Source organism: Exophiala viscosa, assembly GCF_022695815.1.
Source record: "Exophiala viscosa unplaced genomic scaffold EDD37scaffold_16, whole genome shotgun sequence".
Taxonomy (NCBI): domain Eukaryota; kingdom Fungi; phylum Ascomycota; class Eurotiomycetes; order Chaetothyriales; family Herpotrichiellaceae; genus Exophiala; species Exophiala viscosa.
The window spans coordinates 126,582-144,012 of record NW_026944368.1 but is presented as its reverse complement, the minus strand read 5'-3'; the positions used below and the strand labels follow the sequence as shown (position 1 = coordinate 144,012).

The 17,431-nt window shown below is 51.7% G+C and overlaps 8 protein-coding genes across 8 annotated transcripts; 6 read left to right on the top strand and 2 right to left on the bottom strand.

Annotated features, from left to right (window-relative positions):
• The first annotated feature begins 64 nt into the window (after positions 1–64).
• EDD37DRAFT_201836 (acid phosphatase) lies at positions 65–2,033 on the top strand. Its single transcript, XM_062810185.1, has 3 exons — positions 65–328; positions 387–568; positions 619–2,033. Exons 1-3 carry the CDS (start codon positions 191–193, stop codon positions 2,003–2,005), a joined length of 1,707 nt encoding a protein of 568 aa, XP_062665522.1. The 5' UTR covers positions 65–190; the 3' UTR covers positions 2,006–2,033.
• Positions 2,034–2,568: 535 nt separating this feature from the next.
• EDD37DRAFT_201831 (uncharacterized protein) lies at positions 2,569–4,789 on the bottom strand. The gene has a single exon (XM_062810184.1). The coding sequence runs from the start codon at positions 4,690–4,692 to the stop codon at positions 2,821–2,823; it is 1,872 nt and encodes a 623-aa protein (XP_062665521.1). The 5' UTR covers positions 4,693–4,789; the 3' UTR covers positions 2,569–2,820.
• A 701-nt stretch (positions 4,790–5,490) lies between these two features.
• EDD37DRAFT_201827 (uncharacterized protein) lies at positions 5,491–6,970 on the top strand. Its single transcript, XM_062810182.1, has 2 exons — positions 5,491–6,111; positions 6,162–6,970. The coding sequence occupies exons 1-2, from the start codon at positions 5,694–5,696 to the stop codon at positions 6,794–6,796; spliced, it is 1,053 nt and encodes a 350-aa protein (XP_062665520.1). The 5' UTR covers positions 5,491–5,693; the 3' UTR covers positions 6,797–6,970.
• On the top strand, positions 6,971–8,418 carry EDD37DRAFT_201828 (uncharacterized protein). Its single transcript, XM_062810183.1, has 2 exons — positions 6,971–7,138; positions 7,190–8,418. Exon 2 carries the CDS (start codon positions 7,196–7,198, stop codon positions 8,306–8,308), a length of 1,113 nt encoding a protein of 370 aa, XP_062665519.1. The 5' UTR covers positions 6,971–7,138; positions 7,190–7,195; the 3' UTR covers positions 8,309–8,418.
• A 512-nt stretch (positions 8,419–8,930) lies between these two features.
• EDD37DRAFT_201798 (uncharacterized protein) lies at positions 8,931–9,622 on the top strand. Its single transcript, XM_062810181.1, has one exon. It carries the CDS (start codon positions 9,077–9,079, stop codon positions 9,530–9,532), a length of 456 nt encoding a protein of 151 aa, XP_062665518.1. The 5' UTR covers positions 8,931–9,076; the 3' UTR covers positions 9,533–9,622.
• Positions 9,408–11,470, top strand: EDD37DRAFT_201794 (uncharacterized protein). Its single transcript, XM_062810180.1, has 4 exons — positions 9,408–9,452; positions 9,514–10,163; positions 10,263–10,986; positions 11,046–11,470. Exons 2-4 carry the CDS (start codon positions 9,713–9,715, stop codon positions 11,062–11,064), a joined length of 1,194 nt encoding a protein of 397 aa, XP_062665517.1. The 5' UTR covers positions 9,408–9,452; positions 9,514–9,712; the 3' UTR covers positions 11,065–11,470.
• An 864-nt stretch (positions 11,471–12,334) lies between these two features.
• Positions 12,335–13,844, top strand: EDD37DRAFT_642753 (uncharacterized protein). Its single transcript, XM_062817383.1, has 2 exons — positions 12,335–12,830; positions 12,888–13,844. The coding sequence occupies exons 1-2, from the start codon at positions 12,711–12,713 to the stop codon at positions 13,611–13,613; spliced, it is 846 nt and encodes a 281-aa protein (XP_062665516.1). The 5' UTR covers positions 12,335–12,710; the 3' UTR covers positions 13,614–13,844.
• On the bottom strand, positions 13,836–17,291 carry EDD37DRAFT_642718 (uncharacterized protein). The gene is made up of 11 exons (XM_062817382.1): positions 16,813–17,291; positions 16,455–16,756; positions 16,386–16,403; positions 16,143–16,338; positions 15,787–16,082; positions 15,527–15,733; positions 14,978–15,477; positions 14,803–14,903; positions 14,483–14,721; positions 13,969–14,417; positions 13,836–13,913 (listed from the first exon to the last, which is right to left on the bottom strand). The coding sequence occupies exons 1-10, from the start codon at positions 16,910–16,912 to the stop codon at positions 14,325–14,327; spliced, it is 2,052 nt and encodes a 683-aa protein (XP_062665515.1). The 5' UTR covers positions 16,913–17,291; the 3' UTR covers positions 13,836–13,913; positions 13,969–14,324.
• Positions 17,292–17,431: the final 140 nt, after the last annotated feature.

The window sequence follows — 17,431 nt, the reverse complement described above, 5'->3', positions numbered from 1 at the left end:
CACGTGGGTTGCGATGATGTGATGCCCGTCAGTGACAATCCAGGATGGGAAAGAGCGACAACAAGTCGGTGAGATACCTTTGATCATCCCTTCAGTGAAAATATTCTTACTTTTACATTTACTCATCCCCTGGTGCTAATGATAGCTCGGACAGAAACCTGCACTTGGTGTAGGCTATGAGAAGTCCATCATGACCTCCATTGTACCCGCCCCACCTTACACGCAGGACGAGCTCAAGAAGCTCTATCCCCAAGGACTCGAGCTTCGTCTTGTGCAGGTCCTGCTGCGGCATGGTGAACGAGCTCCCGTCTCTGCTCGCTTCCAGAATGTAAGTGTCCCTACCGTCGCGAGTATCTAGGACAACGGGCTCATTGTTCACCTTCTAGGCTGGCCTCCCCGCGTATTGGCCGTACTGCAATGCTGCACAACGCCTGCGATCTGTGGTCATGACCACAAACGACGTATCGAAGTGGGATAATCTACAATGGAGAAGAAGACTCGAAACATTCGGTGAGGATGATGGGCCTATCATCGCTGCTGGTCCAGCCGGCGAAGTCGACGGAATCTGGTATGCAAGTATGCAGCCGAGATGGAATACAAGTACTAAACGCTCAACAGCCAGCTGGGTGAACTCACAGATAAAGGTCGCGACACTACTTACGAGTTGGGACGACGGCTGCGGCATCTCTACGTGGACCAGCTGAAGTTCATGCCCAAGCTCGTCGCCAACGCCGATCTGATCTACCTTCGCGCAACCCCTCTGCCTCGAGCTCTCGAGTCCGTACAACAAGCCTTCTGGGGCATGTACCCCTTGACAGCACGTACAGCCGCCTTTCCCACCCCGACCATCGTCACGAGAACCCCCGCCGACGAGACCCTCTTTCCCAATGACGGTAACTGTCGACGCTTCGCCCAGTTGTCCCGCGCATTCGCGCAACGTACAGCAGAAAGATGGAATGATACCGATGAGATGAAATATCTGACGAAGTTGATTGGAAAATGGATGCCCGAGACCTCGAAGAATGTCGCGGTTGACTCACATCCTCGCTTGTCCGGCATCATGGACACGATCAATTCAACCCTGGCGCATGGTCCCGAGACGCGGCTGCCTAAAGAGTTTTACGACGAGAAGGGACGTGCTATCATTGACCGTATTGGCGTGGAAGAGTGGTTTTCGGGATACAATGAGAATCGAGAATATCGCATGCTCGGGATCGGAGGTTTGATGGGCGACGTGGTAGAACGCATGACTTCCAAGATCGAAGGCGCCGGTCTCAGTATCAATGAGATCGGTGGTGAGAACGGTCGTCTGGGTAAAGGTCGTGGAGGTGAGATGGGAATTCGTTTCGCCATGTCTGGATGCCACGACACCACACTCGCAGGAGTCATGACCAGCCTGGGTGCATTCCACGGTGAAAAGTGGCCGCCCTACACCAGTCACGTCGCGTTTGAACTGTTCAGGAAGAAGAGCGGCGACGAGAAGGCGGGACCTGCAGATGCAGACTTCCTCACACCCACGACGCCTGCATCGACGGAGCCGAATGCACACAAGGATGCAACAGCGAAGCCGGGCTTCTTCGCGTCATTTTTGGGCCTGCGCTCCCCACAGCCCGAACCTCTTTCGACGCCAGGACTGTCGCCACATTCGTCTATAGAACCCTCTACGCCGCCGAAAGATCTCATCGCTAGGTCTGCATGGTCAACTCTGTCAGAATCCCAGAAAGAGCGAGTGGATGGGTACTATGTGCGTGTGCGATTCAATGACAAGCTCATGAAGATCCCGGCCTGTGCCAAACCTGGAAACAACTACGAGGGTGATGAGACGATGTGTACGTTCGAGGCATTCAAGCGTGTAGTTGATGGCTATACGCCGAAGAACTGGAAGGTGCAGTGCGGGCAGAACCTCGATGGGCCTGTTGCTGGTTTGGTTTCACCAGCGCAATGGGCTGGACAGATTGAAGAGGAGAAAAGCAACAAAGCAACAAACCCGCCCGTGCGTTTGTGATCCATGAACAGTGTCCGCTGGAATGAGATACGCATGAAGGACTGAGCAGACATATCTTACCAGGTTGAGCGCCAAAAGACCGGAGTCTGGTGGCTTGGAAAGAAGGCATGGCCACGAGCCAAACAAAGGCCTGGGCGTGGGTCGATACTAGAAAGGGGCATGAAGAAGCTCTTCATGTGCCTTTGTTCTATCAAACGATGAATGATGAAGGCATTCGAGAAGAAAAGAATAGCAGTGTGTCCCACAGTTTTGACGAACTGATTGAGACGTCGCTGCGAGATCATACGTCTATGAATATGGGGTTGAGCCATTCCACGTTTGACTCTTTGTTACTCGGACGGATCATTGAACGGTGGCTTACGCTACGGCAAGACTGTCTAGCTTAGCTATTCGCAGGAAGCTTAGTTCATCTCTCAGTAGGTGCTGTCCGTCCTGAAATCGCAGTCTTGTCCTGTAGTCTCGTGGTCCGGTCACCATCCCCTCATCGTTATCCTTTTCACGCTTAGATGATGTACACGGCACATTCCTCAGGTCCAATGCCCCCTTGCATGAGGTGCAGATCTTGATGGGATTGAGGGGTTTGTCCATGAAAACGTATTGAGGGTGTACAGTGCTTTTGAACCGTGGATGAGCATCAGGTGTGGAGATCTAACTTGTCATGACATTTGAATTATTCATTATCTGCGTACACTGCCGGTGTGTATCTCGTAGTCTTCACGTTCACCTAGGTCTTATCTCCCAAGGTACCTTGTGTGTCGACTGTGGTCCACCGTTCATCGTCTTCATCACTTCTGCTTCGTCTAGTAGGTGAACATCTACCAGCGTCCCCACCTCGCCTGCGCAAAGAGTGGATCTTCCTTGTCCCTTCGCGGATTGGGGTCGACGGCGAACCTCGTCTTTTTCAGTCCTTGGGTCTGGTCACGTCCAGAACCAGGGCGAGGATGCTTACGACTCGGCGTGTCGATGTCACTTGTCATCTCACCCAGTGTCGGTGTCGCGTCTGTAAGCGGCTCTTGTTCTCCCTCTCCCGCGAGTTTTCTGTCGCCGGGAGTGTGGCTGTGATCGGAATCGGTGTCAGGATTGATTAAACTTTTAAACAGGATCCTTCCCTCCGAGGCCTGCAGGTATCCTACCTCAAAGGCCGTGCTGGATGTGATCAGCATGGGACATCGACGCTGTGTGTCGTCCTCGCGAACGCACTCGGGAAGCCAGGATACCGAGTAATTTGTGCTGGTTGTGTCGATGGGGAGGAGGCCCGTTATCGGCCCGAGACGTTCTTGGTACCAGGCGTACAACAGGGGTTGTCTGCGCGCTGTGAGGATGATGAGGACATTGGACAATGTCGGATGCCAGTGAATTTGTCTTATGAGATGTGTGAAGATGAGGGCTGTGTGTGGGTGTGGACGTGGATTGCTACCAAAGGTGGTGTGGTCTTGTGGTTTCCAGAGAAGCAAGGTTCGAGGGGCGGAGCGGATGCGCGTGGCGACGAACGTGTGGTCTGAACTGAGCGATACCATATCTATTTGCGTTGACTCTGGCGTCTGCTTGTCGGGTTCAGTGGGATCGAACATGCCTGACAGTCGGGTGAAGATTGGGGTTGGATCTGTTGGGGACGTCATCTCTTGCCATACAAAGGTATCTGACCCGTCGATTGTCTCCGGGTGGGTGAAAGCTGTGATAAGTTGTGTGGATATGCTCTTTGCGGATTGGTATCGAATCAGGACTTGATTCTGGCCGTTGGCTGCGATCTGAATTGACCGATCACCGTCACGGCGCCATTGCCAGTGCATATGGCCAGGACCTTCGGTATCGACAGCCAGGGGGTGACCAACACGAGGAAGATGTGTTGTGAATGTGCTTGCAGAGATGTCCAGCTGTTTCAGAGGGTGGCCTTGTGCGGTGAAGAAGGAGACTCTCACACCGTACGATGGCGAGTCGCAAACCGCAATGACGGGATCACCTGACGGACACCATGTTATGCTCTGAGCGTCTGAGGTACTGCTGTCGAATGATCGGTATATTATGTTGTTTTCTTTTCCCAGTTCGAAGACTGTTATTTTGTCGTGGCCTTCCTCCCGTCTGAGAAGAGCGATCTGCCCGTTATGAGGTGCGACTGCGAGGCTTCTGGAATCAGGAAATTTGACATGAGGTATATCTTCTCGTTGTGGCTTTGTGAGGCTGAGTATTGCGGCGGTGCCACCGTATTCAAACATGACCAGTGCCCGGCGATGGTTGAAGGCGAACTCCGCACGGATGACCTTGCCTAGATGTCCTCCCAACTCATAGTCGGCTAGGATATTCGATGGTTTGGAATCCTCGTTGTCATTCCTTGTCGGCATCATCTTTGGACTCTTGAGGTCCGTGCTCAACGCTATCAGGCGATGCCCATTCGATAGGAGCAGCCATCTCGTTCCAACATCGCACTCCGATGTCGTGTTTGAGAGTATCTCGTCGGCGTCTGTTGTGATCCCGATAGTCTCCGGTGACCAGCGGAGAATATGACATCCTTGCAAGAATGCCCGTGTTGGTTTGGGTGTTTTGATCGCCGTAATGAATCTCCGACTGTGAACTGCTTCGACCAGGTTGATCAGGTGGACCTTCTGGTCTGGTGCTACGAGTGCGAGCAAGGTGCCATCTGGGGACAGCACGGGCCTCTGGAGAGCTTTGCCATTACTGGGAGGTAGCATGATGTCTGCCGTTCAAACAAGGAGCGACGTGGGAACAGGCACAATGTGGGTTGTTGTTTTGCTGAGGTCTAGAAAGGAAGCACAACACTCACCCCTCCATGACTGTATCGTGATTGGCATGACGGCATCCTGATGCCCATTGGGATAGTAAATCCTTGTTGGTGATTGCCTGTTTTCAGTAGTCACGTCTGAACATGGGGTTCATCCTTTGTCCATCGCGGTTTCCTCTTTACAATGGAAAGGGCGCGTTACTGGAACTTGAGACGCGTTGTGGAAAACGCGATATCACGTGCACTCTTGGCAGAGATCTGGCCAATCACTCCAGTTCTCTGTACAATACTACAATCCCCTCCTCCAGAGTCGTGCGCAGGATTCATCCTGCGATCTCTTTGTCAATCATGAATGAGATCATTCCAATACATTCTTTCTGTTCAATGGTTGCTGCCGCTCGTACGGACGTACGTACGATGTGATTATATAAGGGTTTTGTACCAAGCTTTGAGATCGAAGATCGCTCCCCAGATTACTGATCAACCAGCAGTCGCGGTGAGACTGACTGCTACGGCTTACGGCAGTTTCCAAACGCTTAGATGAACTCGGAGCAACCTATCATCCCGGTGAGGTAGTCAGTCGCCTTGGTCCCCGAGGTATTATGACTCAGCTAGCAGGCGCTTCGATGATGTGTCACAGGCCGATGCCTCGCATGCCAACAGCAGCCTGTTACTCAACGTACGTGAGCTCAACGGCACCAAGTAGATCGACATGAAGATCGGCAATCGTGGAGAGTCTCTGTTTTAAACGTTGTTTGAGTACGACGGGATATTACTGATCCTCAAAGGAGCGCGTTTTACACTGATGTCGAAGCCCGACATGCCTGCTGGCAGAAGGGTATAAATCCAGCACCAAGGCCGTCTCGTCAGGCCTTCTTTTGGATCAGTATATCACTCGAATCCTGAAGCTACTTGATCTATCAACGGTCCGCAAGAATTCCGTGCTCAAAAATGGAAACCATTGTTATTGTCGGCGGCACAGGCGCGCAAGGAGGCGCAGTCGTCCGGTATCTCTCTGCCACGAACAAGTTCAACGTACTCGTATTGACACGCAGTACCACCTCTCCACCAGCCAAGGAGACTGCTGCCCTCCCTAACACCGAATTGATTGTCAGCAATGCGTCCTTCGGCTATGACCTGGAAGTTTTCTACAAGGCAGCACAGCAATCACAATATGCTTTCATCAACACCGATGGCTTCGCCGTTGGAGAGCAGGCCGAGACTTATTTTGGCATTCGGCTCTTCGAGCTTTCCCTCAAGGCCGGAGTGAAACACTTCATCTACAGCGGTCTTGACTACAATAGCAAGAAGTCCGGCTACGATCCAACACTCTACGTTGGTCATTATGAAGGCAAAGCTCGAGTTTCAGGTATGTAAGGCGAGCCCTCCTCCAGCGGCCTTTGTACTGAACCGTTCCAGAGTTCATGCGTGCTCAGCCTAGTAGTCCTATGGCTTGGACCGTGCTCAACAGTGGACCTTATATTGAGATGCTCCAAGAACTCCTGCTGCCAGAGATCGGAGACGATGATGTCGCACGCTTCAAACTACCAATCGGGCATGGAGCTGTTCCTTTCATTCACCTGGACGACTTCGCACGCTATGTGCCATGGATATTGGAACACCGAGAAGAGTCGAATGGGTTGATCTTGGGAATAGCCACGGCCCATGTTGCAGGTCCAGAACTTGCCAGGGCTTTCACAGCTGTCACAACTAGGCATGCCGAGTATATCGACGAGCCGAATGACAAGTGGGTTACAGCCAAGTTTGGGCACCTTCCAAACGGGGTCGACACAAAGGTTGGTGCGCTAAGTGTCAGGGATCCCAACTCTCTATTGATGACATATGGCGAGAACTTCTCAAACTGGTGGAACCTGTACAAAGCAAGTGCGGACAATAGAGGGCTCATTCAACGAGACTATGCGTTCTTGGATCGCATACTCCCAGACAGAGTCAAGAGTGTAGAGGACTGGATGAGAAAGGTGGATTATGATGGGACCCATCGCCCAGTTTTCAAGAGTGAGGGAAGGGTCAGGCAACCCCAATCTGGGCACTGATTCAGGGGTTCTTTGTGTCCATGCCAACATCAACCATGTCCTACCATCCACAACAGAGACGCATGACATTGTCCCAACTAAGGATCACGAGTTAGCAATCGATAACAGTTGTATGCTCTCGTTCTCATGTCTTGGCGATATCAGTGCAGCAGTGCAGCAGTCCGCTGGCTGATAATGGCAGTGTCCCGGACCTTCGCCTCCATTGATGCCGCCTTCAACACGTGTTCGGCCGCCAAGGCGTGGATTGAAGGTGACAGACTTTCGAACGAGTATCTATATATCAGTCGGAGGAAATGCATTCCCAAACCAGGACGTTCTAAATGCTAAGAGCTCTCTAGAAGTGTGAGTCGTTGTTCAGACAGTTGGAGAGATGAAGTTGCTGACGGAGAATAGATCAACATGGCGAACAACAATGGAACGACGTCGGCTCACGATCAAGAGACGCATTCTGCTGGCGATGTTCTCGCCCGGCTCTCCCGTCAAGCCATCATATCACCTGAAGAGACGGAATTCAAGGCAGGCTGGGACACTTGGATCAGCAGGTATCACAACATGGCAGAAGCGGCAGATGTTTTAATGAACATGAGTCGGCAATCAATGGACCGGTCAGACAGTACGATCACAGCAGAAAGCACAGTTTCTGTGCGTACACAGGAATCTCCTGAGTCAACATGGTTCCATGCTCTACTTCAAGAGCAGCCACTCAGGGATTTCATCCGTCTGGGCCTCAAAACCGCCAGCCTTGACCGAGCAGCCGAGCGGAAAATTGAGCTTGTCCTCCTTGTTATGACTGCAAGATCCTGCGTACAGGAAGCTTGCTGGTACCTTGACGAGAATGACTGGGACATCCAGCGGGCAATTTCTCAATACCAATCGGACGAAATGCAGCGAATAATCAATCCCAGTCAATTGTACCTTCAACTCAATCGACAAGCAACCAGCATCACCTCCCAGAACTTCAACGAGAGAATGTTGTTCATCGCAGTTCCAACAAGCCACAATGGCAAGTTCTTTCCTGGCCAATTCGACGTGAATAACTCTGAACATCTCCGAGCCCTGAACCAATGGCAGGCTGATATGACACGAATGCTCCGTGGACCACCAATAATACCGGACATCGTGCGAAAGGGGTACAGTCCAGTCGAGCAACGATTCATGCGAAACCGCTTCGCCAACGATATCACAGCATTTCAGAACGGCGGTCTAGCAAATTGGGTGGCAATCACGAAGGAGTTCAAAGATGTTTTCCAAGGTCGGTACGTTCCTGGCGAGACAAATCCGTGCCCAGAGCGCATGCGAGGAAGTATCACGAATTACATGATACGCCACTTCAGGCAGGGACAGACGGGGCAGGTTTTGGCCAATTACAACGCCGCTTTGCGCATTTTGGCTGTTCGAGAGCAAGAGCAAGGGGAATACGATGCAGTTCGAGCTCGCTCCATGCCGACTGCATCGATATTGGAATGGGATAGTTGGGATAGCAGCAGCGATGATGCAATGGACTGGGAGTAGTCTACGTGCCTGTACCCAATCTTGACCAAGTCTGATCTTGGGAGCCTATCGGGCTCAAATGAATACGCCTGCTCGATACATCCTAGGAGTCATTCATCCGCATAGTTGGGTAATTAGCCCTTTACATTCCGAGAACCTGTAAACTTCAACGGTGCAGGTATATCGCTTGCAACCCGAGGCGCCGCCAGGTTCACCGTCGAGGGTCCAGCTATGCCGCGTAGATGTGCTCGCTGTCTAACGGCTACCACCTATGCTATAGAACCTGCTGGTTCCTAGGGCCCAATGGGGTCAATTGTGGGAAGGCTACCGTTTCAGGGGCAACGCTGGCGCCAAGACAAACAAGGCACATTCCTCCAACACCAAGAACTTGTTTGGACAGAGTTTGTAGACTCCACGTAATGCCTCTAGGTGTTGCTGTTGGACAAGCATTGCAAACAAGTGCACAACCTACACATCATGATACAGAGGTTGAGTAGATGACCGCAGGCAGATGTAGCAAATACCAAACATTCGCTCTTGCCGGCGTCGTTGCGACCAATTCAAACCTGCAGAGATCAAGGAACACGGTGTTTGCTCGCAAAGAACAAATCACTCCAGTCAAGCTTTGCTTTCATCTCCCATGCTTGTACGTGCTTGTGTCAATGTTCGGTGCTTGCTCCAAGTGACACAATACGACAATAAGCCCTGGCAGGGTGTTTGCCAAAGATAGGGATGCGTCGCAAACTGCATGCTTGAGATCGCAGAAACGATCACGATCTGTCCTATAAAATGGCCACACCTTTTTCGTTCACATTTCAATCTCTCATGGAGCAATTTCCGCACTTGGAGTTCAATATAAGTATATATGAAGAGCATTTGCTGACTGGAATGTGTGGCGGCTGTTGCTACGCTGGACTTGCCACTGACGCAGAGCCTGGATGCTCATGCAACTGGCACTCCCGGTCCACTGGTACTTGGCTGGACCACCTGACTTACTACGTCCAACCTGGCCGCACTTCAGTGGGAGGATGTACGTACGGTGATGGCTCTTACCGATACCACTTTGACTCGTCCATGGTGCAAACCTGGGTCCTTTTGGTTATGGTTTTTTGTCTTGCTCCGTGTCGGTTTCTCTTGTTGCATGGCTTCGCCCTAACCTTGGTAGGTAAGTACGCTTCACATGTCACCTGCAGCATTCCAGCTAACGACGGTATTCACCGACCCAGGACCGCAGGCAGTGCGTGACAAAGGTGGACTAGCGTACGATGTTTTCCAGAAAGGAATGCGGTGCCTGCGGCGGCACTGTTTTCTTTTGTTCCACCACAAGGATTCTCGTCCATATCTGCAGACTCTCCACCGTCCAGCGACAACGTCCACCAGCAGCCATTGTCCCAGCACAGTCTGTCTTCTGTCAAGTTGAGCAAGATGGCCAAAGGCAACAAGCGACGAGCTCCGACCAGCCCTGAGGGTCAACCACCTGCAAGAAGACAGAGGGTTGGCACTGGTCAAGGAAACAACAATAACCAGGCTGTTGCACCTGGTAGAGCTTCCGCCACTGGACAGGGGCTCACGACAGATCTGTTAAACAATGGCAATCAGGCTGCCCAACCCAGAGCACCTCCTGCCCCAGCCCAACGTGCTTTGCGTGGACCACTGCCGGTCGACAGACGAGCAGCATATCCTCCAAGGCCGGCACCAACCCCAGTACCACGGACCGAAGCTGAGATAGAAGAGCGCATAACAGCGCTCAGGAATCAGCTTCGATACCCGCATGCAATTGCGAGATTGATGCTTGTGGGATTTCTGAGTGGTGCAGGTTGGGACGTCAACCGGGCTGCGGCAGTCTTCTGGGAGGGTCACAATCGATACAGTCATCGTAAGTATTCTTCTTTTTTCTGAAAAGCTTTGCCATTGAAGCACGAACCTTTCGCGGTGTCCCTGTTGTTACCGATGCAGTTTTACTGACGATTCGCAGTGAATCTTCCTCTCCTTGGGGCTCCAACCCAGAGCAATCAACCTGCTCCTCAAGCTCCCATCATCCACCGCGCTCAACGAAGTGGCGGCCAGGTACGCCGAGGGGATAGCGTTGAACAAGGAAGGCTCCGCCTCCTTGTTGATGTGCAAATGGGCCTGAGAAACAGCATCTTTGACAATCGGCCAAGGCTACGCACAACCAACGCCAACATGACCCTGCTGTGCCATGAGCAAATGTGGGACAATGACGAGATCACCAAGGTGGTGAACGGTCTCAACGGCGACTACAAAAAGCTGAGCGAGCGTCTTGACCGCCTGCGCCCCCAGACAGGTCACCAACCTTCCCGTGATGAAAGATTGGCTCTATTCATCTCCATCACCTCCACGAACAGTTGGTACTCGGCAAGAGCACTCCTTGAGAGCCGAAACTGGGATCTTGCCCTTGCCATTGACCAATGGATTCGGCAGGGCGGTATCCGAGTCGTTGACCCACCAACAAACATCAAGGAGGATCTGCAGCGCAAAGGGAAGAGGTCATGGAATGCCAACAAGCCTCGGGAGATCATCAACGGCGAGTTCGACGATGATGACAATGAGGAAGAACCTCTGGGGCCCCCTGACAAGAAAATCGAGGGAGGCGACTCTGGGCCTTTCAAGGGACGACCTTCCAGCAGCACCACAAACCGAGTGCAACGAACTGGCTTTGTGATCGATGACGACCAGAAGCAAGAGACCAGACCGCGTGCTCCAGACGCATCGAGACTGCGTATCGAATATATACGAAACGGTCGCTACGGCGTTGAACACTTTGACGGTGCCGACCCTAACGATGATCAACGGGGCGTGCGCTCGAGATTCAGCTGGAACGACGGTGATACCCAGCCGGAGTTCGACTGGAACAATCGTACACACACCTCGTTCCTCAGCAAGTGGAGATCCGATCGTCTCCTGAAGATCACCGGGGAAAAGAAGCGACTTGAGGTCCGGACACCCTTCAACAAGTACGAGCGGGACTGGCTTCGGGAGCAGGAGGCGATCAGGACAGAAGAGCGGTTCTACGAGCTTGCACAACAAGATCGCTTCCAGAGCGGCATCACCAATCAACAGGCCTGGAATGAGACACTGAGGAAAGCCCCCTTTGACGGACGTCCTTACCCAATGCCGGCGGCAGAGCTTGATGCCCTGGCAGCGCGCTTCAACCAGCAATTTGGGAACAGAACGATGTACACCAAGGTCCTGTGGGATGACAGGACTAAGAAATACGTCTACATCCCGAAGGACATGTCAGAGGTTGGGGAGGTGCCGCGTCCTCATCGCACGTCTTTGGTGATCGGCCAGGAGCGACGCCGGATCAGAGCGTACGCTAAGCATTTCCATCTGACATACGATGGTAATGTTCCTGGAGGTGGTTCACCGGACAGTGAGTCGGACTCGGACTGTTATGAGGACAGGAACGCCTGATGGTCTATGATGGGAAGGGAGGAGTCTGTCGTCTTTGATGGGTTGTTTGGTGGTCTTCAATGGTTGAGGGGGGCAAGGTATCTGGTCGTCAATGAGTTGCTTGTGGTCTGGACTTTGGGTGAGGTCAAGACAGTGTCAAGAGAGGATTGTTAGATGAAAGCATTATGGTGGCCGCCACTTGCAAACCATTCTGTTCTGGGTTGCTCCGGTCGTCTTGTTGTACCAAAATCTGTACCAAGGTTGCCTGCTGGGAGAAAGTCTGAAGTAGTGTTGGTAATGGCGCTTGCTTTCACAATGATAATGTTACTGGCTACTTTACATGACCCCCCGTTCTTGGAAATCATGATATACGTGTTGAAATGAGTAGAGCTTGGATCAGGCCTACCCCGATGTGATGGAAAGACCTGTCGCTAAAAAGGCTCAATACACCTTCATCATGAATGGTCTTTTTGCAACATAGGTACGAGCCGGCATCGGGGCATTGACATGCATTTGTTCGGTCACAGTCCGTGAGTGGCCCACAGTATGCAGATTCAGGATATATCGCGTATCCGAACATTTACGTTCGGCAAAACAAGGCAGCGGACCTATATTCTCCTAACGGTTGCCCACTTTGTAAGTCCGAATGGCACTTACTTGGTAAGGTCAAGGCGATCATTGTGTGTCCTCCTCGATTTACCTCCTTGTCGACGCTGTTCCGACGGAGGATCTATATCCCGCTGGTAACCTAGACTTGGTCGATGCTCGATAGTCTCCAGTTGTCGAGGATGAGACAGTCATAGTTTCTTCACTAATCAGTCTCATCTCGACGTAAGAATTCCCAGTTATAAACACCTACGAGTCCCCCCGTCCCTGTTCCCCTCTGTTTCTACTTCAGAACACTCACCAATCAGCCGCACACACTATCGTTCAAGACTTGCTTGTCTCCTCAACAGATTGAAGCACCCATTGAGCATCTCCTCGACAACAGCTCGCTTTTGTAATAAACATGGACATCTTGCCGCGCGGTTCCTTCAACGTCAATCCCGCGACAGGGGTGGACTTGGCCATCTCTGACCACGTATCTGACTTCCTCTGGGCTGTCACAGCCGTCTACACAGTCGCCTTTGTAAGTCTCTTTCGCGGCGATCTCGAAACCATAACTTCGTTGACGCTTCACGTTCAGTTTATCATTCTGGTCCCCTCTTTCACCGCTCCCGAAAGCAAGAGAGTTTTCAACTACACTCTGTCCATGGCCCTTCTGGTCGGCGCAGTGACATACTTTGCCCAAGCATCCGACCTGGGTTGGGATGCCGTCGAGCAGTCCAATGGTCTCACCAGCCAGGTCTTCTACGCAAGATACATCAACTGGGTCGTCTCGTTCCCTGCACTGGTCTTGTCCCTCGGTCTCTTGTCGGGCATCTCATGGACCACCATCATTCTGAACATTGTTTGCTCGTGGTTCTGGATCATCAACTACCTGATTGCCGCTTATACCACCACCAGCTACAAGTGGGGCTTCTTCGCTTTCGGCACCTTTGCCTGTGTCATCCTGGCCATGAGCACCATCAACGAGAGTCGCGAATCGGCTGAAAATATCGGTATCAGTCGCGACTATCTCATTCTGGCTGGTTGGGTGACTTTGATATGGACGTTATACCCCGTTGCCTTTGGTCTGAGTGATGGTAGTCATGTCATTGACGTCAATGGCGGCTTCATCTTCTTCGGGGTCCTCGACGTGCTCCTCCTACCAGTGGCATCGATTGGGTTCTTGCTTCTGTCAAGCCACTGGGATTTTGCCGCACTGCAATTGGACTTCAGCGAGTATCGCGGCGTGCGCCATAGCAGGATTCCGTTGGAGAAGGGCGGTTCTTCTGATGGGTCAGATCGTCCAGGACCAGCCGAGGTGTGAGGCGCAGATCTGCAAAGTGTCTGACCAGAGCTTCGTATCAGCCTTCTTAGCGTTTCCGAGAGACTTGCATTCTGGTCAATTGACACCTCAGTTTTTGAAGGAGGATTGCTGCGGTATCACTTGGCAAATTCGTGTTTGAACAATTCTTTTCTTGTAAGGAGGAGTTTGCACAGCATCATAGACATTTAGACAGGAAGGGAGTTTTACACAAGTCCGGTAATTTGAAAAGACATAGATAGAACACCAATCTACACAGTACTGTATGAAAATCGTTGATCGTTGTACTTCACCAGCTAGAGCCTGATCGTCCTAATTGTTAGCAGTGCCCAAGGGGGTCGTGTAGGAGGCATCTCACGCGCTACCCATTCCAGTGCGATGATCCGACCTCATGCATGTGATGTGAAAGACCGGCTGTCACGCAGGGTAGACGGTGAGCAGTGGGACAGCGAAATTGCGGGGGATACCAAGCACGGCCTGAGCAGATTTTCCTTGCAGTCATTTGATCGTGAAGTGGTGAGGCCTTTTCGATTTGGTACGGCCAGCGCTGGAGTGCATGGAAACCAGGCCGAACCGAACGCATTGGAAATAGCGGAATGGTACGTGCTCCACACTGACCGGCCACAAGGCACCATCGGTCAAGCAGGTCAGCAGCGGTCTCAACAGCTGTCTTAGATATTTTTCTGGTTCCATCGAGACCGCCTTGGTCGGACTTCAAAACATCATACCATCCACATTATTCAGCGGCACAAGTGTGCTCCACGACTCAAGATCTTCATCCGGCATGAATCCGAAGAAGTCATTCTCCTGTAGATATCGTATTAGCGCCTGGAACATGGAGAGTTAGACCGTAGTCCGAAAGGATCACTGACATAGTATGGAAAAGTGTTTGTGTCGTCGAACTCCACAGGGTCGATCATTAGATTTGCAGCTGCGGGATTCGATTGGATTCTTGTTCCCTCGATACCCATATGCGCAACATTGTTGCCTTGGATCCCTGCATCATGCTCTACAGCCAGGCGTGCCAGGTGGCACAGATCTCTGACGAACATTCGCGATAGTTCAAGTCCGGTGACGAATTCAAGATTGGAAAAGTATCCGAAGGCAATATCTGAGTGAAACCTTCATCAGTTCTATGGTCTTGTCATGAAGGAGAACGGGTATGTATGCACGATATTGGATCAATACATACCCAAGAGCACAAGGTCCGACGAAACCGTAGGTGCAGTAGTGTCTCGTAAGATGTGCATGAATAGGTTCATAAAACAGTACACGGGCGTGTATTTTGCAATTCTATGCAAGAGTCAGCGATCCAGTGACAGAACCTTCGGTCACCGAATTGGATAAAGGGCAACGGGAAGCATTACAAGAGAGAGCAACCACCGTCGATATGTACTTGTCTGGTTGCCAGAATACCTGCACGCGAAGCCTGGGCCACTTCTTTACAGGAGGCCTCAACGTGCGAAGTAGCAGCTGCATCATTCGATAGGTAAGCCGAGATGCCTAACCAAGGGTAGGTCAGAGGAGTGTTGATGTCCAGCACCAAGCAGAAGTAATGGGACTGGAGTGATTGAGCCTGGCGTAAGGACAGCCCTGCTGGTATTCGAGAGGTTTCAAGCGGGTCGTCAAGACAGATGTCGTGCTGCACCGAGAGCTTGAAATCTGCAAGGTCCTTCCTCAACTTCCGGACGGTCTTGATCAGCTGTTCGGTTGTTTGTCGGAGAGCGCGGGCGCTTGACAGGCGCTTTCTAGCAGTAGAACTCAGCTGCATCATTTTGATGAGTGTGTGACAGTACAAAGTGTCGCTTGGTAACCCACTGGGCGCACTCGAGGATACGCGACAGCTTATCTCGTCATCGTCCATAATCTCGTGAGGTTAGAGTCACCGAGGTATAAACTGTGCTGAAGAGACATACCGAAGGACGCCCCGACCGGGAGCAAATGTGTTTTTCCAGACAGTAAATGGACCAGAACATCCAGTTCCTGTGGGTGACTTCTTGCGGCGATATTTTCCAGGAATGGGAAGGCTGTCGATGCAATCCTTTGGAACAGGCGAGGCGCATGGCGTCCGTGCATAGAGTATATTGCAAAGACTCCTTACCTATGCCCTCACTGAAGTATGCCTGTTGAGAAAGATCAGATACACGGCTCAAATGCTGAAATGGATGATGCGTACCATTAATATTAGGGTCTGTACGCCCATCAGGGATGTATGCAGGAACAGATTCTCGGTATGCATGGAAAGCGCATTCTCGAAGAAGCCCAATGAGGCTTGTAAGGTTTCACGGAAAGTTCTCTTTCTTGAAAGGACTATGCGGCACCCGTGAGCCAATACAATGTTGCGTAACGCGTACCACGCTTTATCATCGGTCATAAGGTTCCGTATCCCACTGAAATGTGCGCGTAGCCGAGCTTCAAACAAATTACGCTCGACAACGCCGAAAGCCTGGTCCAGCCCCTCTTCAAAGTATGCTAAAACAGAACGTTATTCTTCGGCTCAATAGGTTTGGACGATGTTGAGAGTGAACTTGCCGCAGGTGTATTGCCATGCAATCTCGGGAGGAGGGTCTGGCACTCGGGAAGACGACAGGCTGTTACTCATTTTGAGCATGCGAGCCGAGTTGTGGACAACACGTTTCACTATGCTGGCATAGTCTTTTGATTTCGTGTTGAGTATCACCCAATCTACGGCAGGCTGAGAGCAAACAGACAGCATACAGCGTGGGCCCGTAAACCATCAGTCCATGACCGGCGTTTTATGCGCGGTGACTCACCATAATACTCAAGGCTGAGCTTAATGAATAAGTCAGTATCGTGGTAGACCACACGGAGTAATGAGCCTACCGTGTCCGTGGCATGGAGACTGTTGTCCTCGCCGACATCTTGATCATCAAAGACATTGATCGAGGGTTCACGATCGTCTTGTGGTGTTTCTGTCTGGCTTTCAGACTGCTGAGGAACGAAGATGAGTGGCTGCGATAGCACATTGCTGTAGCCAGCTTGTACCGGACGAGGCTCGTTGTCCTCGTGCGAAACTACGCGACCATCGTGATTGAGGCTCTTCTGGATGCGTGGACGACGTCTGGGTGTGACGACACATTCTTCGGCACGATCCAGGCAGTTGGCGCAGGGAATGTTCCCATTGCCTGCTCGAATAGTAAGCATATTCGAGTCCTCGGGAGCATACACTTTGTGTACTTACACCGGATCTTCTTCGCCCTACAATGATTGCATGCGACGGAACGCCGACTCTTAGCCGGTAACTGGACAGGATCGAGGCGAGCTGGGAGCTCCGATGCCATGGTCCAGATGTCCGTAAAGCGAGGTTGTCCTTCGCCTTGGCGGGCCGATCAAGTCATGTACCCGAGAGGAGTGCCCCAGCTAACGGTGAAAAACAGCAACGCTGGCAGGCCAGATGGACGTCAGAAGCCGAAGCGACTAGACCGAAATTACTTGTAGATTTTGGTTGGAGCAACTGTCCCTGTCCCTCCATTGGTGTTTGTGAGCTATGCCTAATTCTTTCGGCAATGCCTAGAAATGCCGAACAGAAGAGGTGCTTTGGACTCGATCACTCGCGACCGGGGAGGAGATTTTGTCCGTCTGGATGAGGATGCGAGGCACTCATATCTCGTGACGGGTGGGAAAAGAGATGGTGGACATTGGATTCGAGAAAAGTTTAGGCGGTTGGAGTTGAGTGTCACGTCTACGAGGCGGAAGAATCTCGAAGTCGATCAAATGACAGCAGACTTTCAGTTGAAATGACGACATGCCAGTGTACATCTTTATTCGATCTTTTGATTGTTGCCTTGTCTACTTTTTGT